At 48.7% G+C, this 25,321-nt stretch overlaps 1 protein-coding gene across 2 annotated transcripts in view; it reads right to left on the bottom strand.

Moving 5' to 3' along the window:
* slc23a2 (solute carrier family 23 member 2) overlaps positions 1-25,321 on the bottom strand; it is a 315,342-nt gene that overhangs the window by 271,115 nt on the left and 18,906 nt on the right. For both annotated transcript variants that reach the window (XR_013500581.1, XM_078239601.1), the window contains exons 3-6: positions 14,718-14,816; positions 11,369-11,485; positions 5,426-5,583; positions 216-304 (exon numbers count right to left, since the gene is read on the bottom strand). Coding sequence is in view for 1 of the 2 variants with exons in the window: in XM_078239601.1 (XP_078095727.1) it covers positions 216-304; positions 5,426-5,583; positions 11,369-11,485; positions 14,718-14,816 (463 nt within the window). In the remaining variant the exon portion in view is untranslated. The remainder of the gene's footprint in view (positions 1-215; positions 305-5,425; positions 5,584-11,368; positions 11,486-14,717; positions 14,817-25,321) is intronic.

Genomic DNA, 25,321 nt, shown 5'->3' with positions numbered 1-25,321 from the left:
TGGAACTGTGACAATGAAAGCTTTGACAATGGCACTCGGGGTTTGTATTAACTCCTCGTGTTCTCAAGGAGCTGAACAGAATCTCAAACCAACAGGTTAGGCCTCGGGGAGGAGACCTGTGCCAGCACTGTGAGCAGTACATTGGCCGTGTGAGCATTCTGCAATTGTTCTGGCCTCACCAAGTCTCACAGCGAGAAGAAAAGACCTTCCCCTACCTGAGTTATTGCATTTCCATTTCTCCAAGGACAGGATGGCTCGAGCAGGGGCCAAGAATGCGAAGGCACTGGCCTGAAACAGGGGTAACCTGTGGGAAACACAGACTGTTAACATCTTCTTCCTCCCCGCTCAATCCCAACCTGGCCATATCCCAAACCAGGACACCCCAGCAAAGGGGGAAACTAGCTTCTTTTATCATTCAGGGAATGTGGGCATCACTGGCTGGGCCAGCACTTATTGCCCATTCCGAATTGCCCCTTGAACTGAGTGGTTTGCTCGGCCATTTCAGAAGACACCACATTGCTGTGGCTCTGTAGTCACGTGTAGGCCAGGCCGGGTAAGAACAGCAGATTTCCTTCCCCAAAGGACATTAGTGAGCCAGATGGGTTTTTCCGACAATGGATTCATGGTCAGCAGTAGATTCATAATTCCTGATTTTTTTTTGTTACTAATTTTTATTCATTTTTGGGACATGTAACCATAGAATCCCTACAGTGCAGAAGGAGGCCATTCGGCCCATCAGGTCTGTACTGACCACAATCCCACCCAGACCCTATCCCCACGCATTTACCCCAGCTAATCCCCTGACACTAAGGGGCAATTTAGCACGGCCAATCCACCTAACCCGCACATCTTTGGACTGTGGGAGGAATCCGGAGCACCCGAAGGAAACCCAGACATGGGGAGAACGTGCAAACTCCAAACAGACAGTGACCCAAGCCAGGAATCGAACCCGGGTCCCTGGCGCTGTGAGGCAGCAGAGCTAATCACTGTGTTACCGTATGGGCGTCGCTGGCTGGCCAGCATTTATTGCCCATCCCTAGTTGCCCTTGAGAAGGTGGTGGTGAGCTCTCTTCTTGAATCGCGGCAGTGCATGTGCTGTGGGTTGACCCACAATGCTGTGAGGGAGAGAATTCCAGGATTTTGACCCAGCGACTGTGAACACCGATATATTCCCAAGTCAGGATGGTGAGTGGCTTGGAGGGGAACTTGCAGGTGGTGGTGTTCTCAGGTAGATATTTTTTTACTGAATTCAAATTTCACCATCTGCCGTGGCGGGATTTGAGTCGGGGCCCCTGGGTCTCCGGATAACTAGTCCAGTGACAATACCACTGCTCCACCGCCTCCTGCTTGAGGAGTTGAACAGCAGATAGCGAGTGGCATCTGGACCCCAATGCTGGCCTCTGAACACGGCGGGAAGTGGGGGTAGGCCTGAAACCATCAGATACCCTCAAATACTCACATTATCAACAACATGGGTATGGGGCAGGGATAGAAAATAGAAATTGGTTGATCAATTTGGATAGGAGCTCAGACGAAGCATGCTCCAACACACCAGAACCACAGCTGTATTGACTCAGTCAAAGGTTGACACTTGCTAGGAGATTGACTCTTACACAAGAGCTGGCTCCTGTCATCTGCTCCTGACCCAGGGACAAGCAACTCCGAGTTTAATCAGCTGCTTACAGTTTCAGAGAATAGAATCCCTACAGTGCAGGTGGCCGCCATTTGGCCCATCGAGTCTGTACCAGCCACAATCCCACGCAGGCCCTATCCCCATAACCCCACGTATTTACCCTACTAATCCCCTTGACACTAAGAGGCAATTTTGTCTGGCCAATCAGTCTAACCTGCACATCGTTGAACACTAAGGGGCAATTGAGCATGGCCAATCCACTTAACCCACACATCTCTGAAGTGTGGCAGGAAACCAGAGCAGACACGGGGAGAACATGCAAACTCCACACAGACAATGACCCGAGCTGGGAATCGAACCCAGGTCCCTGGCACCGTGAGGCAGCAGTGCTAACCACTGTGCCACCTTGCTGCTGCCCCCAAATTTGGACTTCCATTCACCAGGAACATGAGGGATAACAAGACAAATGTTAACCTGACGTTTTTATCTGTACACATCAGGCCGGGCATGGGATAGGGGCAAAATGACCAGGATTAACGGAGAAATCCAAGCTACAGGATTGTGACTCACGCTTGCCGCTTCCTTGTGAAAAGTCAGAATCTTCAGAGAAACTGAGTGTTCAGAATCTGAAATATTTTAATCGGGCAAGCAGGAGGAATGGTAACTGGAGGACCCAGATTACAGGCAGAGAAGCTGTGCAAGAAAACTAGTTTCCTGTTATATTTGACTGCTTATTTATTTTTTTTATACACAGTCTGGACCTGGAATGTGTACTGCCTGAGAGGGCGGGTTGGGATGTGTGGAAGCAGTCTCAATAATGACATGCCAGAGGCAATTAGATAGATAGCTGAAGAGTGAAAACCCTCACAGAACTCAGGTGCGAGTTGCATTGGATAGATCTTCCCAAGAGCCAGCAGGGGCACAAATGGGCCGAATAATCTCCCCCTCCTCAGCGTTATCCTACCAGGCATTGCCAGGAATCGCACGCCCGGGTGCAAAAGCTAGTTCCCTGGACAATTCACCCCAGATCTCAGTGAAGTATCTCCACTGCTCTCCAATGTCACGAAGACAGAGAGAGATATGTAGCATGGCCAATCCACCTAACCTGCACACCTTTGGACTTCCTTCAATCTTTACCCCTGGAAGGACATGTAATTCGCTGAAGGCAGAAAGGCGGAATCATTTTGGACAGAGTACGCAGCCTTGTCGTACACCTCCCCTCACTTCAAACATGTCTGATTGGCCATCCCCTTTCACTTGATGCTCAGTATTTAGGTCCTGGATCAATCTCACACATTTATTTTTACCTTTCCCAGCACCCTGTTTCAAAGCAATCGCTCTAGCCAAATTACTGTCCGGCCATCCCAGCCCTGTCAAACATGCTGGGACATTCCTGGGAGGCGCTACATCATTTTTGGCTACATCATAATTTGGCTTTGATCTTTGGGTCCTCACTGTCCACGGGGATGGTGCCAGAGGACTGGAGAGTGGCGAATGTTGTTCCTCTGTTTAAGAAAGGGAATAGAAATGACCCTGGTAATTATAGACCGGTTAGTCTTACTTCGGTGGTTGGTAAATTGATGGAAAAGGTCCTTAGGGATGGGATTTACGACCATTTAGAAAGATGCGGATTAATCCGGGATAGTCAGCACGGATTCGTGAAGGGCAAGTCGTGCCTCACAAATTTGATAGAATTTTTTGAGGTGGTAACTAAGTGTGTTGATGAAGGTAGGGCAGTTGATGTCATATACATGGATTTTAGTAAGGCGTTTGATAAGGTCCCCCATGGTCGGCTTATGATGAAAGTAAGGAGGTGTGGGATAGAGGGAAAGTTGGCCGATTGGATAGGTAACTGGCTATCTGATCGAAGACAGAGGGTGGTGGTGGATGGAAAATTTTCGGATTGGAGGCAGGTTGCTAGCGGAGTGCCACAGGGATCAGTGCTTGGTCCTCTGCTCTTTGTGATTTTTATTAATGACTTAGAGGAGGGGGCTGAAGGGTGGATCAGTAAATTTGCTGATGACACCAAGATTGGTGGAGTAGTGGATGAGGTGGAGGGCTGTTGTAGGCTGCAAAGAGACATAGATAGGATGCAAAGCTGGGCTGAAAAATGGCAAATGGAGTTTAACCCTGATAAATGTGAGGTGATTCATTTTGGTAGGACTAATTTAAATGTGGATTACAGGGTCAAAAGTAGGGTTCTGAAGATTGTGGAGGAACAGAGAGATCTTGGGGTCCATATCCACAGATCTCTAAAGGTTGCCGCTCAAGTGGATAGAGCTGTGAAGAAGGCCTATAGTGTGTTAGCTTTTATTAACAGGAGGTTGGAGTTTAAGAGCCGTGGGGTTATGCTGCAACTGTACAGGACCTTGGTGAGACCACATTTGGAATATTGTGTGCAGTTCTGGTCACCTCACTATAAGAAGGATGTGGAAGCGCTGGAAAGAGTGCAGAGGAGATTTACCAGGATGCTGCCTGGTTTGGAGGGTAGGTCTTATGAGGAAAGGTTGAGGGAGCTAGGGCTGTTCTCTCTGGAGCGGAGGAGGCTGAGGGGAGACTTAATAGAGGTTTATAAAATGATGAAGGGGATAGATAGAGTGAACGTTCAAAGACTATTTCCTCAGGTGGATGGAGCTATTACAAGGGGGCATAACTATAGGGTTCGTGGTGGGAGATATAGGAAGGGTATCAGAGGTAGGTTCTTTACGCAGAGAGTGGTTGGGGTGTGGAATGGACTGCCTGCAGTGATAGTGGAGTCAGACACTTTAGGAACATTTAAGCGGTTATTGGAAAGGCACATGGAGCACACCAGGATGATAGAGAGTGGGATAGCGTGATCTTGGTTTCAGATAAAGCTCGGCACAACATCGTGGGCCGAAGGGCCTGTTCTGTGCTGTACTGTTCTATGTTCTATCAATGCGGGCTCATAGAACAAAGAAAATTACAGCACAGGAACAGGCCCTTCGGCCCTCCAAGCCTGCACCGACCATGCTGCCCGACTGAACTAAAACCCCTACCCTTCCGGAGATCATATCCCTCTATTCTCATCCGATTCACGTATTTGTCCAGATGCCCCTAAAAAGTCACTATCCTATCTGCTTCCACTACCTTCCCCGGCAGCGAGTTCCACGTACCCACCATCCTCTGTGTAAAACACTTGCCTCCACATCCTTCTGGTCGTGTGGCGACCAGAATTGAACACTATATTCCAAGTATGGCCTAACTAAGGTTCTATAAAGCTGCAACATGACTTGCCAATTTTTAAACTCAATGCCCCGGCCGATGAAGGCAAACACGCTGTATGCCTTGTTGACTACCTTCTCCACTTGCATTGCCACTTTCAGAGACCTGTATACCTGTACACCCTCTCATGTTGTGACTGTGTGAGGTGCAGGGCCAGGAGGTGGAAACCATGTGCCCGCTGCTCCTCCTGTTTATGGGTGTCTCGTCCTGTGGTTCCCCCTCACCCCCCCCACCATCCCCCAGGCTTTGACCCTTAACCAACCAAGGGGAGCCACTGATCTGCCTCAACAATTCTTTCAATTGGAAAGGTTAGAGATGGAAGCCAACTGGATTGACTTGAGTCAAAGGTGCAGAAGGATGCAGCTTAACATTGCTCTTACAGAAAGAGTATCTCAGCTCACCACCACCTTCCCAAGGACAATTCAGGATGGGCAATAAATACTGTTCTTGCCAGTGACACCCACGCCACACATACAATGGCAATGGTTATATGTGGTTGTGAAGGGTTCTTTTCTCCACCTTGTTCTGCGGCAGTGATTAAATAAATACCTGCATCCTAACGTGCTCTGAAGCAATGTCGTCAACCCCACGCAGAAGAAGATGGTTCCTATCAGCTGGCTGGTCGCCCATTGGTCAAAGCCAACACACATGGCATCCACCAGCAAGAAGGGTACAGCAATGGTGCCACTGAAACAGGTCAGATAGTGCTGGGAAGAAAAGACAAGTGTTAGTGAGAACTGAGACAGCGCACCGAACCACACAGCTCATTCCTTCCACCAAACTTACTCACATACATCGCGCACGCACTCCCCCGCACGCACTCCCCCGCACGCGCACGCACGCACTCCCCCGCATGCGCACGCACTCCCCCGCTGTGATGTTAGTGTACCTTTAAGAGGTTTTTTTTAAATCATGGTCACAGCCTTGGGTAACGTCATTGCTGGAAGGAGAGGGACAAAACAAAACTGTGGGTAGGTCAGGTGACCGAAGTTTCTCAGCTTCCAATTTTTTTTTGGCTGCAGTGTTAGAGACAGTCTTAGAAGCAAGCTGGAAAAGAAGTCACTTTCTCTCTCGGTTTTGCTACAAAAATTTTACCAGTTAGCTAAAGAAAGGCTTGTTACCGTGCTGCAGTAAAGAATCTGCACTTTGGGGAGCTGATCTGACTATAAACTGCTCTGAGCTTTCAAGATCATTTGAAATCAGCATTCAACCCAGGGAGCTGGATTCCAGCATCATGTGAGCTTTAGCCTGTGCAGTGATCAATCTGTTTAAGGGTTTTATTTTGGACATTGATTTTGATTGGAACATCTGATATATATTGTGGTTGTTTCATTTTAACTTGTAATTGATAAAAGTTCTTGCTAATTTTCTTACTATACATGTTAACTATATTCTTAAATAAAAACTTTGTTTGATAAAAGCTCCCTAGTGGGTCACTTGAATCATACCTGAAGTGGAACATCTCACGCTCACCCTAGCCAAATTCAAAACTTATGACTCTGGCGGGCTTCGTAAAACAATTTGGAGTTTCTAACCTGAACGCACACATCATCCTGTCGACTGCTTTTCCCCATCATTGAACCATTTCTCATCCCACCCCAGTGTCCACCAATAGACCTGGAACTTCCAAAAATCAAGACCGCAATCATCTGATCTCCTCTGGCAATGCTCATAGCAAGATAGGAGATGCATTTTCAATTTCTTACTCCGCTGACAAGGCATTTAACCTCCCCCTCAATGCTCAGTACAGAAGAAGGTCATTCAGCCCAACTAGTGTGGGGTTGTATTTATACTTCACATTATTCTCCACTCATTCTATCTCCCTTATCTCAGGTAGCTACATTATCTACACGCGGAAGCATTCTCACTCAGAGTGTCTACTCGCTTCGACTGAAATGGCAGTGGGCACATCTGGAGATCACCAATTGCACAACGGTTGGTAGACTGGCCAATTTCTGGCATGGTAGGGGTCAGGAGAATTGACTGGCATTGGTTAGGTGTTCAGTAACTTGGGGCATTTTGACAGCTGGCCGGCCAGATGTGCAGGAAGCGTGTTGAAATGTGCTGGCGTTGACAGCTCATGGTCTTTCCAGGTTAATGCCGAATATATTCTCACAATGTCCCGCTGCTCCCTGTTCCAGCAGGGCTGCCGGAGCCACATTAACCGCCAAACACTTCCAACATGAAGGACCTTTGACGTGGCTTCAAACCCCAACCACGGCAGGCAATGCAATGCAAATCCCAGCTAGCGAGGGGGCAGTTCTCCACGCAGTCATTACCCCGAGTCACGAGAAGATGGTTGCCATGATAATGGGACACCTTGTTCCCAATCTACCCGTTTCTCACCCATGGCTCTCGGGAGAGGGATTTACAGTCGGAAAGCTCTGACACAGGAGGTGTAGCCCAGACTCACTAACTCCATATCACCCTCACGTGACCCACATTTAATGCACAGCACAGGGGCTTGTTTTGAGAAAGGGTCCCAAGCAGTTTCATTCAGGGAGCACACTTAACTCCCCGACTGTCTCCACCTCTCTATCCAGAGCGGAATTCTTCAGAAATGTTCCCCATTGAACGAGGCAGTTCACCGAGTGGTTGGAGGGATTTTACAGCTGTGCCGTGTCTCGGTGATAGAGGGGTTTTGCTGGGTACATGCAAGGAGCACAAGCTTCCTTCTCTCTCACTGAAGACAGGATCTCACACAGCAGAGAGGGAGATGTCCTGAACTGCCTTGCAGCGACAGGCAGCATGGTGGCACAGTGGTTAGCACTGCTGCCTCACAGCTCCAGGGACCCGGGTTCGATTCCCGGCCTTGAGTCACTGTCTGTGTGAAGTCTGCAGCTTCTCCCCGTGTCTGCGTGGGTTTCCTCCAGGTGTTCCGGTTTCCTCCCATAGTCCAAAAGACGTGCAGGTTAGGTGCATTGGCCATGCTAAATTGCCCCTTCGTGTCCCAGGATGTGTAGATTGGACGGATTAGTGGGGTAAATAAGTGGGGTTATGGAGATAAGGCCTGGGTGGGATTGGTGCAGACTCGATGGGCCGAATGGCCTTCTTCTGCACTGTAGGATTTCTACATTTGTATGAAAGCTGAACTGGGATGCGTATCTCCTCTCTGAGGAACTCAGAAACCCTGTGTTCGGGAGGGTGGGAGAGGAATTTCCCCCATTTCCTTCGCAACATCCCACCACCACTGTGGCCCCACCCCAAATCTCTGAGAGAGATAAACTGGGCTGGGTCTGTTTATTCACCTCTCAGTTCCTGGGAGTGATAAGAGACTGGATATTGTGTGTGGGACAAGCGAGAGGTACAGAAAGTCTTCACCTGGACCAAAGATGTGCGAGTTAGGTTGATTGGCCATGCCTAATTGACCCTAGTTTCAGGGGGATTAGCAGAGTAAAATACTTGGGGTTCTGGGGAAAGGGGCTGGATGGGATTGTGGTTGGTGCAGACCCAATGGGCCAAATGGCCTCCTTCTGCACTGTAGGGATTCTACGGACGTCTATAGACGCGTCTCCGGTTGGGATACTTGTCCCATCAGCCCTTTACTCCCCCCGCACTTTCCCTCCAAGCAGCCATGCCTCACAGGGAGTGAAGAAATGGAGCAAGGTTAGACCATGTGGCTCACCCCATTAAGATTCATATCTTCACCACAGTTGAAATCACCCAGCCTGCGCCACTATTTAACCAGACCATTGCTGACATTGCATCTCAGCCTCATTTCCCTCACAGCCCTGATTCACCGAGTACCCCGGAACCTCTCCGTCCGAGTCTTCAATAAACGAACAGTCTATTAGAAAGCCTCCCAAAGATTCAGTACCCTCTGACATTTCTCTTCATCTCAGACCCAAGTGATGGCCCCTTTATCCTGAGACGATGCCCCCTCGGAACCGGCCATGGGCGCCAGTCCTCTGACACCAGCCCTTGTCCAACACTGATGGATGTAGAATCCCTCTTCCAATGCTCTGCCTGGAGTTTTAAACGGGGTTCTTTTTCTCCGCTCCAGAATGTAGGAACAAAGTTTAAGTTAAGTTTATTTATGGGTGTCACAAGTCGGCTTACATTAACACTGCAATGAAGTTACTATGAAAATCCCCTAGTCGCCACACTCCGGTGCCTGTTCAGGTACACTGAGGGGGAATTTAACACGGCCAACATACCTAACCAGCACGTCTTTCGCATTGTGGGAGGAAACCGGAGCATCCGGAGGAAACCCACGCAGACACGGGGAGAATGTGCAGGCTCCACACAGACAGCGACCCAAGGCCGGGAATTGAACCTGGGTCCCTGGAGCTGTGAGGCACCAGTGCTAACCCACTGCCTCACCGTGCCACCATGGGAAGCCACCTCATTGCCAGAACTGAGCGTCAGTCTGCAGATTGGTGAGGAGGAGAAAGGAGACAAAGCAATGAAGAGATTGAGCAGGAGAGCGGGAGAGTGGATCAGGTGAATGAGTTCCTTCGCTTGTCCACGGCACATCAGCCCAGCTATTACTGCATTTGATTGAACAGGAGAGGGCTCACTCTCCGCTGTTAATGATACGGTTCAGACAGTGACAGGAGCTTATTCGTGCACAGCTCACTATAATTAACCCAGATTACTGGGCTGGTTTATCACAGCAAGATCACCGGCTTGTGCAGTGTGGGAGGACACTTCCAGCACTCATCAACCCCACTCTACGTCACGGAACATTCCTCAGGGGAACGGAAAGACTCCCAACCCCGGCTCAGCCCCCGGGGAATGCTGAGGAAAATACATTCCCAATCCCGCGCAAGGCCTTGGGAAATGAAGGAGAATGCTTGGAAAACAGAGTTAAATCATAGAATCCCTACAATGCAGAGGAGGCCAATCAGCCCATCGAGTTTGTACCGACTACAATCCCAGCCAGGCCCTAACCCCATAGCCCCACATATTTACCCTGCTAAACTCCCTGACACTAGGGCTAACTTAGCACGGCCAATCAACCTAACCCGCACATCTTTGGAGTGTGGGAGGAAACGGGAGCACCCGGAGGAAACCCACGCAGACACGGGGAGAACGTGCAAACGCCACACAGACAGTGACCCGAGCCGGGAATCGAACCTGGGTCCCTGGCGCTGTGAGGCAGCAGTGCTAACCCACTGTGCCACCATGCCGCCCTGGAGCAGGAATGTGGACTGCTCCAAGAGTGAAATAAGAAAGAGGTTGTGGAGATTGCGAGGAACATGGTTTTCGATCTGAGCAAGACCTGCTGATCCACAAGATGATCCTCTTATCTCGGGTACTCTGCAGTCGTTGTGTAGGGAGAGCATTTCCACTGGGAATGGATTGCTTATTCAGTGTTTCGAGGTTACATATTAAAGCAGATTGATACAGCCACCTTGTTAATGATAAACAGGAGCAGTAGAACGCTCACCAGTAGCCTGCCTGACTCCTTCATTTCAGCCGGGGTGCCTTTCTACTCAGTAAAGATGGCTCCCCCCACCCTTGCTTCCACCCTCATTCTTCAGTGACTGCTGGGGCACGCACTTTCAACGATTAATCACCAATTCTCTGCGATTTTAAACAATATTTAATCGCTTGTTACCATCTCTCATAGGGCGGCACGGTGCCAGTGGTTAGCACTGCTGCCTCACTGAGCCAGGGACCCGGGTTCAATTCCGGTCTCGGGTCACTGTCCGTGCGGAGTTTGCACGTTCTCCCCGTGTCTGCGTGGGCTTCCTCCAGCTTCCCCCCACAGTCCAAAAGATGTGTTGGTTAGGTGCATCGGCCATACTAAATTCTCCCTCAGTGTACCCGAACAGGAGTGTGGCGACTAGGGGGTTTTCATAGTAACTTCATTGCAGTGTTAATGTAAGTCTACTTGTGACACTAATAAATAAACTAAATTAAACTAATAACCAGGAGCGTGGCTGGATTCGATCTGAACTGCTTACCGTCACGGTTCCTGACCCTTCTTGGCAGCACCAGGGTGGGTCACATATTGAACCAGTTTTCTTTCCCCCACCCCCGAGCCTTGCCCTCTCTCCTGAAGGTGGCTTGGTGACTCCTTTGGTGACTGAGCCAATGTCCCAATCCTACTCACCTCGGCACCTAACGCACCCGAACCAATCAACAGCCCATGTTACAGTCTCCCAAAGTCAGCGTCACCCCCATGCCACCCAACCCACCAACTCCTCCTGCTGCTGACTAGCCATTCGACTATGAGAGGAGTCACAACGCAGCTTGATACTACCCTCACTGGACCTCCACAGACCCGATCTTAACCCTCGACTGGAATTCCCCCCCATTCATGTTGAGAAGTCAGCAGATTGTTCGATCAATTTCCCCTCAGGCACAGATTTTGCGACCAAACCCCAGTGGTCGAATCTAGAACCTTCCACGCGCACAGTGATTATAAGCTACAGTGTGGTCAACCAACGGAAGTCACAAGTCGATGGCAGCACCAACCGGCCCCTGGTTTGACCTCACCCAAAGCTCCCAGCAGAACTGTCGAGGGATTTCTTTTCAACCAACCTGCAAGCCCAGAAATATGCAGAGATACCAGGGTGGGACATCCTCAATGGTGTAGATCATGTCCATTCGATGTGGGTCAGCGGCCCCAGTGCTGTCAGAGACATCAGACAAAGAGGACTGGGGGGACAAAAACAAAACACAACATCACAGGCAAGTGCAGAGCCATCCCAGCCGACAGTGTGAAGAGAGGGGGAAGATAGCCCCAACTCTCCCCTTGCCCACTTCTCAGAAGACACAAACACGCACACTTTGTCCTCCGAGGGTTCACCGAGAGAGGTGGCGTTGGCCAATTTCCGTGGCAACGCAGAAGCTGCAGGCAGCTGGACAGACTGTTGCCTCTCACCTACAAAGGCTTTGAGGTTACAGTATTGGCAATGCTTTCACTAACCCATGGCCCCAGGCAAGCAGCCAAACATTTGTCCTCACATAGCTTCATCTGGGAACAGAGTCAGGAGATTAGCTTCAGGGCTGCACCCGAGCCATTGACAGAGCATCAACCTCCTGAATGTAGGAACATTGGAAATAGGAGCAGAAATAGGCAAATTCAGCTCTTCGAGCCTGCTCCGTCATGCTATTAGATCATAGGCTGATCTCTCCCCGATCTCAAATCCACCTCCCCATATCCCCTCATCCCTTTTTTATTAGAAACATATCTATCTGCTTCTTGAAACCATTTAATGATTCAGACTCCACCGCGCTATGGAGCAGCGAGTTCCACAAATTCACCACCCTCTGAGAGACGTAGTTCCGCCTCATCTCAGTTTTAAATCTACCGCCTCTCAACCTATACCTGCGACCTGAACATCATTCATCTTTCTGCTCATCGACCTGACAACGCTTACCCAGCGACTGGCTAACACTTGAGCGTAAAAATCCCAAAACAATGGGATGGGGATCGCACCGAAGGCAGGCCTACCTGGGCCCATGGGAGACAGGTACCAACTATCTATCCATACTCAGGGAACCAGCTACAACCGTCACTCAGTGGCAGTGGAGCCACATTTCCAAACAGTCTTTATTTGCCCAAGAAACAGGGCATCAATATATGCAAACTGGAGGAGTTTGGCTGTGGTGTGTGTGCGGGCATTGCCAAGAGTCACCTAATACTGGAGTATAGTCATAGAGGTTTACAGCATGGAAACAGGCCCTTCGGCCCAACTTGTCCATGCCGCTCTTTTGTTTAAATCACTAAGCTCGACCCAATTGCCCGTATTTGGCCCATGTCCCTCTATACCCAACTTACCCATGTCTAAATGCTTTTTAAAAGACAAAATTGTACCCAACTCTACTACTACCTCTGGCAGCTTGTTCCAGACACTCACCACCGTCTGTGTGAAAAAATTGCCCCTATGGACCCTTTTGTATCTCTCCCCTCTCACCTTAAACCTATGCCCTCCAGTTTTAGACTCCCCTACCTTTGGGAAAAGATATTGACTATCTCGATGATCTGTGCCCCTCATTATTTTATAGACCTCTATAAGATCACCCCTAAGCCTCCTACGCTCCAGGGAAAAAAGTCCCAGTCCATCCAGCCTCTCCTTATAACTCAAACCATCAAGTCCCGGTAACATCCTAGTAAATCTTTTCTTTCTAGTTTAATAATATCCTTTCTATAATAGGGTGACCAGAATTGGACACAGTATTCCAGGTGTGGCCTTTTCTCGTACAACTTCAACAAGGTCCCCCAACTCCTGTATTCAATGTTCTGATCAATGAAATTAAACATACCATCGTGACCATCACTCAGTGGTCGTGATGGTATATTTTCAAATGCTCTTTATTTGCCTAAGAAATGGGACATCAGCAGTTACAAACTGGAAGAGTATGATGGTGTGTGCGTGTGTGGGCATTGCCAAGAGTCACCAGATACTGAAATATCACCATTTAAAATTTATAAACGGAGTATTAAAGCATGCTCTCTCCACCTACGTATCCCAGTCAGTGAGTGACAAAACCACTAGAGATTATTGATAAATACTGTCACCAACATTCCCTGAGAAACAGTGGCAGAGTGGTATCGTCACTGGACTAGTAATCCAGAGGCCCAGGGTAATGCTCTGGGGATCCGGGTTCAAATCCCACCAAGGCAGATGTGGAACTTGAATTCAATAAAAAAAAATCTATGAATCTACTGATGACCATGAAACCATTGTCGATTGTCGAAAAAACAATGTACTTTAGGGAAGGAAATCTGCCATCCTTACTCGGTCAGGCCTACATGCGACTCCAGAGCCACAGCAATGGGGCGGCACGGTAGCACAGTGGTTAGCACTGCTGCTTCACAGCTCCAGGGTCCCGGGTTCGATTCCCGGCTCGGGTCACTGTCTGTGTGGAGTTTGCACATTCTCCTCGTGTCTGCGTGGGTTTCCTCCGGGTGCTCCGGTTTCCTCCCACAGTCCAAAGATGTGCAGGTAAGGTTGATTGGCCAGGTTAAAAAAATTGCCCCTTAGAGTCCTGGGATGCGTAGGTTAGGGGGATTAGCGGGTAAAATATGTGGGGGTAGGGCCTGGGTGGGATTGTGGTCGGTGCAGACTCGATGGGTCGAATGGCCTCCTTCTGCACTGTAGGGTTTCTATTTCTATGATTCTAATGTGGTTGACTCTCAACTGCCCTCCAAGGGCAACTAGGGGATGGGCTATAAATGCTGGCCAGCCAGCGACACTCAGGTCCCATGAATGAATAATAATTTTAAAATTCCAAAAAGCAACTGATTGGAGGAAAGATGGAAGAGGAGGAGGAAAGGAAGAGAAGCCTCGAATCTCCAACGGATTGCTCTATCAACATTGAGATGTGAATAGGTAACAGAACAAACAACCTCCTGAAGGTGAGATGAATGAGTCGAGGGAGCCACTGGAGAACACAAGAGTGAAGCTGAAGGCTAGCTTCAAGTGAATCCCAATGTCAACACTGTCCAATACAGGTAATGGGATTGGGTTGGACGTGCTGCAACAGAAAGCTAGCACAGACACAAATGGCCAAATGACCCTCCTTCAATGCTGCAACATCTGCATTCCCAAACTAACTGTAAGGTTGAGGAGTTCAGCTCTCTCATTTAAAGAAGAAATTGCTGTACTTGGTCCCACTCGGCAAACAGATCGTCGCCAAGAGACAAGAATCGAACACCACATCCGACATTTCACTTCTCGAACTTTTCCACAATAAGGGGGACATTGCCAGGTTCACCCAATGATTCATCATCGTGTGACGGTCAACTCTCCCACTCACAATAGGATAAAGGTAGTCTTCATCCTAGTTCCTGTTTGAAATTCAGATCCCTCCGCTCCACAGTTGCCAGTTTCTCTGCCCTATGCAAACTTGTGGATCCCAGTGCCACAAGTGTCAATCTCACCTTGTCTGCCACGCTGTTCTGCTTGGTGTAGACAGCCATCAGCTCTGTGATCTCCGTGTCCTGTTCACCACTGGTTGGAGCAGCTCCATTCATCACCACCTGTGATACAGGGCAGAGAGAGAGAGAGATACATGGTTAGAGAGAGTCACTGGTTTCACAGTGATATCTCATCAATCTACACCCTCATATCAAAGGCAGAATCTAACCTCACTCCAGGAAGCAAGGTGGCAGATTCACAATCATTACAGGAGGCCATTCAGCCACCCAGGCCTTACTAGACCCAATAGCACATGAACAAAGCACAACAATGTTTCAAACAGAGGTGACTGCACATTTGCAAAGACGGCCCAAAGTAGTCCGAATAGGAGCGTCTTCCCCTCACCTTCGAAACTAGTTCTACTCCTGACAGCTTCGGCTGGGACTAGTCCATATACAGGTCCATCATCCCCAACAAGCGAGCTGGGGACAAAGCTCGGATGGACACCTCCGCGATCCCTGGACAAGGGCCCTACCCCAAGGCTCCTTCATCCCAGACAATTCAACAGTGTGGACCAACTATTCCCGATGCCCAGCTTATATCAGGCAGCAGTCTGCTGGAGGTCACATCAGGACAAAAGTTCACATTCTTGGCTTCACTCAGCAGTAGAAATTCCTCCGAAGCAATTTGAACTACCAATTGACATCTCAAAATCTACCAACGACCTCTGCACAAGACTGGAACTATAACTCGCAAAGCCAGGTACATAGGAGACATTCATTGTTTTTCTAGTTCTGTGGCATGAAGTGAGCGTAAGGCCGGCAGTTATCACCTATCTCCAAAGGCCTTTGAGAAGGAGATGGTGAGGCGCCTTCTTGAATGTAACTGAGTGGCTTGATAGGCCATTTCAGAGGGCAGTTCAGAGTCAACCACATTGCTGTGGCTCTGGAGTTGGGACTGATATCGTAGGGACGGATAACTAATCAATGTGTGGCTGGGACCTTATAAGAGTTAACCATGCAATGGTAGTACGGTAGTACAATGGTTAGCACTGCTGCCTCACAGCTCCAGGGACCTGGGTCCAACTCCGGCCTTGGGTGACAGTCTGCGTGGAGTTTGCATATTCTCCCGTATCTGTGTGGGTTTCCTCCGGGTGCTCTGGTTTCCTCTCACGCTACAAAGGTGTGTGGGTTAGGTGGATTGGCCATGCTAAATTGTCGCCTTGGTGTCAGGGGGACTAGCAGGGTAAATACATGGGGTTACGGGGATAGGACCTGGGTGGGATTGTGGTCGGAGCAGGCTGGATGGGCCGAATGGTCTCCTTCTGCACTGTAGGGGATTCTATGATTGAGCAAGTGGCAGTGATGAGGTTTTTGTTTGACTCATACAAGATTAAACTTGTCTGGAGTTTGGGCTGTTGTGTGCTCCCCCCAGCAGTCTCTCAGTTTGGCCTTGCTACATGACAGCATTGTGTCAAATGAAGGCCATGTCAGAGAGAAGCGCATCTTCCTCATATCTTTCATGGGCAGTGAGCGAGAGAGAGGAACAGGGTGAACTCTGGAGAGGCTCTGTCCTTCCACAAGAGGCAATGAATAGTAACCAGGAAGTGTCAGGAGTGAGAATGCTGCAGCAGTTATTATTCCCTTATGTAATTTCAGAACACATCTCCATACATACCCTGCACCATGTGCTTATGCATGCAATCAAAAATACATAGCCTCACGCCTTTATTCCAACTTCCTCCTTGAAGGTCAAACATTAACCCTGTCAACACTTGTCCATACAGCCCCATCTGGACGACCAAGTCTCTTTCCTGGCAAACAGTCCAATGACCACCCCAGAGCAGTGCCAAAGATAACCCTGTATATGGCTGTGTCACAATGACCCCTCTCTGACCCAATTCCATTCTACAACAATGGAGCGGAGAATAGAACACGCAATCTACACACGACACATCACATTATCCAAGTCCCTTCAGAAGAATGACGATGATGATCAGGGCTGAGCTCTTTGGCCTTTTCAATTCCACATCTACTCCCCCAAGAACTTTGATTCCCTTGTCCAACAAGAATCTATCCACCCTGGCCTGCCCCACCTCCAACACCATCTGAGGCAGAGAGTTCCAAAAGTCCCACAACCCTCGGAGAAGGAATTTCTCCCCCTCTCTGTGCAAAAAGGACGGCTCCTATTTTCAACATAGATTCTCCCCCCCCCCCAACCAAAAACGTTCTGGACTCACTCACAAGAGGAAACATCCTTCCCATGTCCACCTTCTCAAGGTCATTCAGCATCTTATATACTTCAATCAAGTCACCCCTCACTCCTTTGCCGTGAAAAGAATCCCAGTCTGTCTTTTTTATTAGTGTCACAAGTAGGTTTACATTGACACTGCAATGAAGTTATTGTGAAAATCCCCTAGTCGCCACACTCCGACGCCTGTTCGGGTACACTGAGGGAGAATTTAGCACGGCCAATGCACCCTAACCAGCACGTCTTTCAGACTGTGGGAGGAAACCCACGCAGACACGGGGAGAACGTGCAGACTCTGCACAGACAGTGACCCAAGCTGGGAATCGAACCCGGGTCCCCTGGCGCTGTGAGGCAGCAGTGCTAACCACCGGGCCAACGTGCTGTTCCCGCATTCCTCATACCAGGTATCAATCCAGTAAACCTCCTCTGTACCATCTCCAAAGCATTGACATCTTGCCTTAAATAAGGAGACCAAGACTGCACACAGTACTCAGGATGTGCACTCAGCAATGCCCTGTCAAACTGAAACATAGCATTCTTTGTTCAATTGCCCTCACATTAAAGGGTGGCTTTGCATTAACCATCTTAATTATCAGCCGTACCCAAATGCCAAACTTTTGTGACTAATGCACTGTCACACCTAAATTCCACTGCCGCTGTTTTCTAATTAGGTAATGCCCTATTTTTTTTTTAAAAACTCTCCCTGCCAAATTACACCACTTCATATCTTCCTCCATTACATTCCATCTGCCAGATTTATGCACACTCACTCAACCTATCTGTATCCATTGTTTTTTTATTCATTCGTGGGACATGGGCGTCGCTGGCTGGGCCAGCATTTATTGCCCATCCCTAGTTGTCTGAGGACAGTTGAGAGTCAACCACATTGCTGTGGCTCTGGAGTCACATGGAGGCCAGACCAGGTAAGGACGGCAGACTTCCTTCCCTAAAAGGACATTAGTGAACCAGATGGGTTTTTCCGACAATGGCTTCAAGGTATCAGTAGATTCTTAGTTCCAGATTTTTTTTAAAAATTGAATTCAAATTCCACCAGCTGCCGTGTTAGGTTCGAAACTGGGTCCCCAGAACAGTAACTGAATTTCCATATTAATAGTCTAGTGCTAATACCACTAGGCCATTGCCGACCTCCTGCAACCTCCTTAAGTCTTCTTCACAACATACTTTCCCATCTGTCTTTGCATCATCTACAAGTTTAGCTACCATGCCTTATCTCAGCGTTGGACTGAGGTAGGCACAGTAAGAAGTCTCACAACACCAGGTTAAAGTCCAACAGGTTTATTTGGTATCGCGAGCTTTTGGAGCGCTGCTCCTTTATCAGGCAAGTCTCAGCTGATGAAGGAGCAGCGCTCCGAAAGCTCGTGATACCAAATAAACCTGTTAGACTTTAACCGAGTGTTGTGAGACTTCTTACTGTGCCTTATCGCAGCCATTGATGTAAATTGTAAAATGTTGAGGCCCCAGCACAGACCCCTATGGGGCTTCACTTGTCACATCCTGCCAAGAAGACAAAGACTCATTTTAGCATATTCTGTTTCTCGCTAGCCAACCTTCTATCCAGGCTATTACATTACCCCCTACACCACGAGCTTTAATCTTCCACGATAACCTTCTGATGTTGCACCTTATCGAATGGTTTCTGGAAATCCAAGTACAGTATGTCTACAGGTTCCCCTCTATCCACAGCACGTGCATGCTCCTTCCAAGGGCTCCAATAAATTGGTTAAAGCTGATCTCCCTTGCATAAAACCACGTTGACTCGTCCCGATTAGCTTGAGCTCGTCTTAGCCCTCAGCTGCCAATGATTGAATCCAGTTCCTTCCCCGTTACAGAAAACAAACTAACTGGCCGATAGTACCCTTCCTGCCTGCCTCCCTCCCTCCTTGAACAGAAGGGTCACATTTGTTACTTCCCAGTCTGATGGAACCTTTCCGGAATCTATTGAAGTTTGGGCAATTACCACCAACATGTCTACAGTCTCATTAGCCACCGCTTTTAAGACCCTCAGATGAAGTCCATCAGGACCTGGGGACTTGTCAGCTTACACGCAGCCCCCCCCCTTCCCTAGTGATTGCAATTCACCAAGTTCCTCTCTTCCTTCCACCTCCTGATTTCCAGCATTTACTGGAATATTTTTTGTATCTTTGAAAGTGAGGACAGAAGCAAAGTATTTGTTCATTTCATCTGCCATTTCATTATTATCTCCGAGAGACACCCCATTCTCTGAAACATCAACACTCACTTTACTTACTGTTTTCCTGTTTCTGTGGAAACTCTTACTATCCATTTTTCCACATCCAGCTATCTTCCTCTCGCACTCTAATTTCTTTGTCCTGATTAAGCTTTTAGTCATTCTCTGCCATTCTATATATTCTAACCAATCAGCTGACCTGCCACTCATCTTTGCGCAGTTATAAGTTTAATAGCTTTCTTTTACTCTTTTAGTTTCCCCATGGATGGTGGCTCCTCCCTTTGGAACCTTTTGTGAAACAGCAGGAATATAATTATTCTGAAATGTCTGCCGCTGATCTATCCCCCAGTCCAGTTCACTTCAGCTAGCTCAGCTTTCATGTCCAGGTACTTGCCCTTAGTTAAGTTTAAAATAGAACAAAGAACAAAGAAAATTGCAGCACAGGAAAAGGCCCTTCGGCCCTCCAAGCCTGCACCGACCATGCTGCCCGACTGAACTAAAACCCCTACCCTTCCGGGGACTGTATCCCTTTATTCCCATCCTATTCATGTATTTGTCATGACACCCCTTAAAACTCCGCTTCCACTACCTGCCCCAGCAGCGAGTTCCAGGCACCCACCACCCTTTGTGCGAAAAACTTGCCTCATACGTCTCCTGTAAACCTTGCCCCTCGCACCGTAAACCTGTGCCCCCTCGTAATTGACTCTTCCACCCTAGGAATATGCTTCGGACTATCCACTCTGTCCATGCCCTTCATAATCTTGTAGACTTCTATCAGGTCACCCCTCAAACTCTATCGTTCCAGTGAGAACTAACCAAGTTTATCCAACCTCCCCCCATAGCTAATGCCTTCCATGCCAGGCAACATCCTGTTAAATATTTTCTGTACTCCCTCCACGTCTTCCTGGTAGTGTGGCGACTAGAATTGAACACTAATATTAGTCTTAGACCCACTCTTTTCCCTTTCAAACTGGATATAAAATTCAATGATATTGTTGTCCCTGCTACCTCAGGTTACCTTTGTTCTGAGATCATCAATTAATCCTTTAATTAACATAACTTGCTCTCCAGCTGGTTCCAGAACATGGTACGCGTTCCTTTCCATCATCAAACCCAACATCAAAGTCTGGGCAACGCTTGCGTGTGAACAATATTAGCTTGGATATCCATGGCACCTTTCACATCACAAAAATCCCAAGACATTTCACAGGAGTAGGAGAAAACTCAAAATGTAACATGAGGTCACAGAAGGGCGACGCTTCAAATCTTTCTCCGAGAAAGGAGATTTGGAAGAGGGTTTAGAAAGGGAATTTCAGACTTTACTTAGAGAGGGGCTAGGCCATGGAAAGGTTTGAAGACCAGGGCAATGCTTTACAATGTACGTAAGCCAGTACAAGGGTGCTGAATGATAAAGACATGACACCAACAGGAATGGAGGCAGCAGAGTTTTACATGACCTCAATGTTCTGCAGGGTAGGATCTGGAGAGCGGGCAGGATTGCAGTGTGGGAAAATCCCCAGGACTTGCATGGGGAAATCACGGATTGACCTCTCTATAGGACTCATACAATCCAAGTTCCCTGGGGTTGGTATGCAGCTTGTGTACTGAGCTCTGTATAAAGCAGGCCCCTGAGCAAGTCCGTTGTTGCATTGTCCAGGATGGGACTTGTTTGCGTTCAGCTTAAGCTTGTGGTTTGGTTTTATGTTATTACAATAAAGCACCGTTCCTTTACCGCTGGAGTTATCATACAGTGGAATAGTCGGATGTGGAGGGCAAGAAAGGAATGGACGAGGGTTTCAGCGACAGGAGATGAGCTGAATCAGGAGTGAAGCCGGGTTCCACAGAGCTGGGAATAAACACTGTGCAATAGCACAGGTATGGGGTGGAAAGCTCACCTCTTGACTCAAACATCAAACTGAGGTTACAATCAGGTTTGGCCAGAGGATGGCTCAACAAGTTGAGGGAACATTTCTCCATCTGTTAGGCTGCGATGTGTACAGAGAAGGTGAATAGTTAACAGAGGAAATAATAGGTAGCAGGGTCTCCCACTGAAATCTGATGGAGGGAATTGAAAGTGCCTTGGTCCCATTGAAGTTCTTCCTTTCTAAGCATCCATTTCCAATCTGGACTGTGCAAGTGCGCACTTTATTTGGTGAGAATATCTTTAACACGCACAAGTTCCCTGCCCAGAGTCACAGATGACTTCTAAAGCTGAACCTCTCACCTGAAGGGTCGGAACTTGCCACACTGAGTACTTGTTCAGCTGCTTTTCAACGCTACATCACCATGGCCGGCACTGCTGCTAATGTGAGCTCTTCCTTTGGACACTTTCCTGTCCAATGTTGTTGGCACGGTGAGTCTGGTTTCCAGACACTAGTTGATATGACCTGCGTGGACTAAGTCTATTGGACCCAGGGAACATCAGCCAAGTGTTGGGAATCAAGACAAGGAACTCCAATGGACGGGTCCTTCACCACTCTGGAAGTGACCAAGATCTGTCCAGCTCACTGAGAATAGTGATCAAATGGCTGATGGAGATGATGGAATATCTGGCTATGTATTTTACTAAAAAAACACAAGGCTTTTTTATAACAGGATACATGGGGTTATGGGGTTTCAGTAGGTGCAGACTGATGGGCCGAATGGTTCTATGATTCCAATACAACAATAATAACAATGTTTGGGAGAGTCAGCGCGTAGGAATGAAAGGTATCTCATTTCAGCCACTTAGTGCCAGCAGCAAATGCTCACACGCCCAGTTCACACACATCACCAGCTTCCTCTCCTCAGCAACCCGCACTCACGCCACCTGACATTGTGCCAGGACATCTGCCAATTGTCAGGCATGACAAGTACACAAGCACCTTGGCCTCAGATTTGTGGGTTCAAGCCCAACTCCAGTGCCGTGCTGAGGGAGTGCTGCACTCTCTCAAGTGCCCTCTTTCAGGTTAGACACTAAACGAAGACCCCGTTTGATATTTTAACTTTCCTTTACACCTGGGTTTATTTTGCTCTGGGCGGTTCTCCCTCTTTTTAAGGGGCCGTCCCTTTCACTTTGTCCCTCAGTCTATTCGGTTTGCCAAATAGGTTTGTGGGTTCAAGCCCAACTCCAGTGCCTTGCTCTTCTTTGATGGGAATCAGTTCCTTTCCCAATTATTATCCCTCAACCAACATCATGAGAACATGCGGTCTAGCTATTATTGTTGTATTAGAATCAGAGGACCACTATGGTGCAGAAGGAGACCATTCAGCCCATCCGGTCTGCACCTACTCTTACCCCATAACCCCATGGATTAATCCATGGGGTTATGTTACCTACATACCTTGGGACACTAAGGGTCAATTTATCATGGCCAATCCACCCAACCCGCGCATCTTTGGACTGTGGGAGGAAACCGGAGCACCCGGAGGAAACCCACGCAGACACGGGGAGAAGGTGCAAACTCCACACAGACAGGGACCCGGGGCCGGAATTGAACCTGGGTCCCTGGCGCTGTGAGGCAGCGGTGCTAACTACTGTGCTGTGTTTTGTGGTGTTGACCCACATTGAGTGATGGGAGGACGGCAAAAGTGGGTCAACTTTTTCGACACCAGTACCAGGGGTTCCCCAGCTTCAGGAAGGTTATGCCGGATGATGTTCTCTCCTGTTTTCTCCCAGAGTGCGTGTTTTGGGCCTAGACTCTGATGGGCCGCGTGTGTCCCTCTCCTCTCCCTTCCCCTGACTGCTCTGGGTGAGTGCGTGAATCAGGTTGCCCAACGTGGCGATGAAACTAGGTTCAGTCTGGCGCCGGGAGATTACACCCACCTCAAACAAGGCTGAGACCTTGGTTGGCTATAGCCTTTCCTGGATAAAAGAAGATTGTGTCACCAGCTCTCTGTGTTAGTGATGGCTGGAGTGACTGAGGGGGGAGAATGCTGCCACAGAGCCACAAGTGAGGCAGGTGACAGAATAGTCTTCCTTTCCCAGTGTAGCGCGGCCTCTGGAAGCAGCAGCTGGAGTTGGGGGAGTGCGGGGGGGGGAACCAGTCGATACTTCAGGGACCCTCCTTGCAGGGGTCGGGGGCGGGGAGGGGGGGGGGGGGTGCATTTCAACAGATGCCACAAGGCAAGGGTTTCTGGCGCTGTGAGGCAGCAGTGCTAACCACTGTGCCACCGTGCTGCCAGAAGGAGGATGATATTGCTGATCACAAGTTGGATTTCCACATTTTCCCTCAACATGTTGGGTGCATACCACTGGGGGACATTATGAGGTTATGAAAGATGCTATGTAAAGCTTGATCAGTGATTAACCCTGGGCAGTTCCGTGCTCTCTACATGGACTTGGTTTTTAGCACTGCGTGCGCGCACGCACGTGCAAATCCTGACCAGCCTCAGAGAAACCCGTACAGTCCAAATGAATTTAACGTGAATGCAGACGTTGCAACAACAGAGCAAGGATCCTAAAAGCAGTCTTTCCAAGGCAGGGGGATAGAGAGAGAAAGAGAGCAGCAGAGTGCTAATTGCTTCATGCAGGCTGAGTAACGTACAGTAAAGCATGTGATGAACACATACTGCTGACTCATCGCTCAATGTATCTGAGCTCAACTTTGCCTTTATAATCTTGTAAAGGCTGGAGGGGGGGGGGGGGGGGGGGGGAAGAGACGGGGGGTGGAGGGGTTGGTGGGGGGGTGGGGGGGAAGGGGGTTGCGCTGAATCGAACGCAGTGGGGATAAACAGGAGTAGTCCAATCCGTGTGATTACAGCATATCAGAGCCAATCTGAACACATCACTGTTCATTACCCCAGGGCTTCCGACAACCTCCCACTCCCAGCAAGATAGGTTTCAGAATCACAGAATCCTACAGTGCAAAAGAGCCCTTCCGCCCACCTGATCCCACTTGCCAGCACTTGGCCCATAGCCCTGAATGCTATGATGTGCCAAGTACTCATCCAGGTACTTTTTAAAGGGTGTGAGGCAACCCGCCTCCACCACCCTCCCAGGCAGCGCATTCCAGACCCTCACCACCCCCCAGTAGTTTCCCAACCACAAGACTGGTTCATCTCTACAACCTTTCTTAAATAGTGGGACCACATTAGCTGTTCTCCAGTCCTCTGGCACCTCCCCAGTAAGAAATTTAACAACACCAGGTTAAAATCCAACAGGTTTATTTGGGTCCACATCATGACCTCCCCGGTGGCCAGGGAGGAACTAAAAATTTGGGTCATAGCCCCTGCAATTTCCTCCCTCACCTCCCACAACAGCCTGGGACACAATTCATCCCGAACTGGAGATTTGTCCACTTCTAAGCCTGCCAATATCTTGCCACTCCCGATGATAATTTTCTCTAGAGCCTCACAGTCTCTTCTCCCTGAGTTCCATAACTACCTCCTCATTCTTGTGGGTGAAGACAGATGTGGACTATTCATTTAACACTCCAACAATGTCCTCTGCCTCCACCCACAGATTACCCCCTTAGTCCTTAATGGGCCCTACTCTTTCAGTGGTTATCCTCTTCCCATTGATATATTTACAGAATATCTTGGGATTTTCCCTACTTTTACCAGCCAGAGCTCTCTCATATCCCCTCTTTGCTCTCCTAATTGATTCCTTAAGCTCCATTCTGCACTCCACTAATGCCTCCGTAGACTTACATAAGAACATAAGAAATAGGAGCAGGAGTAGGCCATCTAGCCCCTCGAGCCTGCCCCGCCATTCAATAAGATCGTGGCTGATCTGACGTGGATCAGTACCACTTACCCGCCTGATCCCCATAACCCTTAATTCCCTTACCGATCAGGAATCCATCCATCCGCGCTTTAAACATATTCAGCGAGGTAGCCTCCACCACCTCAGTGGGCAGAGAATTCCAGAGATTCACCACCCTCTGGGAGAAGAAGTTCCTCCTCAACTCTGTCTTAAACCGACCCCCCTTTATTTTGAGGCTGTGTCCTCTAGTTTTAACTTCCTTACTAAGTGGAAAGAATCTCTCCGCCTCCACCCTATCCAGCCCCCGCATTATCTTATAAGTCTCCATAAGATCCCCCCTCATCCGTCTAAACTCCAACGAGTACAAACCCAATCTCCTCAGCCTCTCCTCATAATCCAAACCCCTCATCTCCGGTATCAACCTGGTGAACCTTCTCTGCACTCCCTCCAATGCCAATATATCCTTCCTCATATAAGGGGAC

The sequence above is a fragment of the Mustelus asterias genome, chromosome 22, assembly GCF_964213995.1.
Source record: "Mustelus asterias chromosome 22, sMusAst1.hap1.1, whole genome shotgun sequence".
In the NCBI taxonomy this organism is placed as follows: domain Eukaryota; kingdom Metazoa; phylum Chordata; class Chondrichthyes; order Carcharhiniformes; family Triakidae; genus Mustelus; species Mustelus asterias.
Note: the sequence above shows the minus strand (reverse complement) of the source record. Positions and strands in the feature narration are given on the sequence as shown.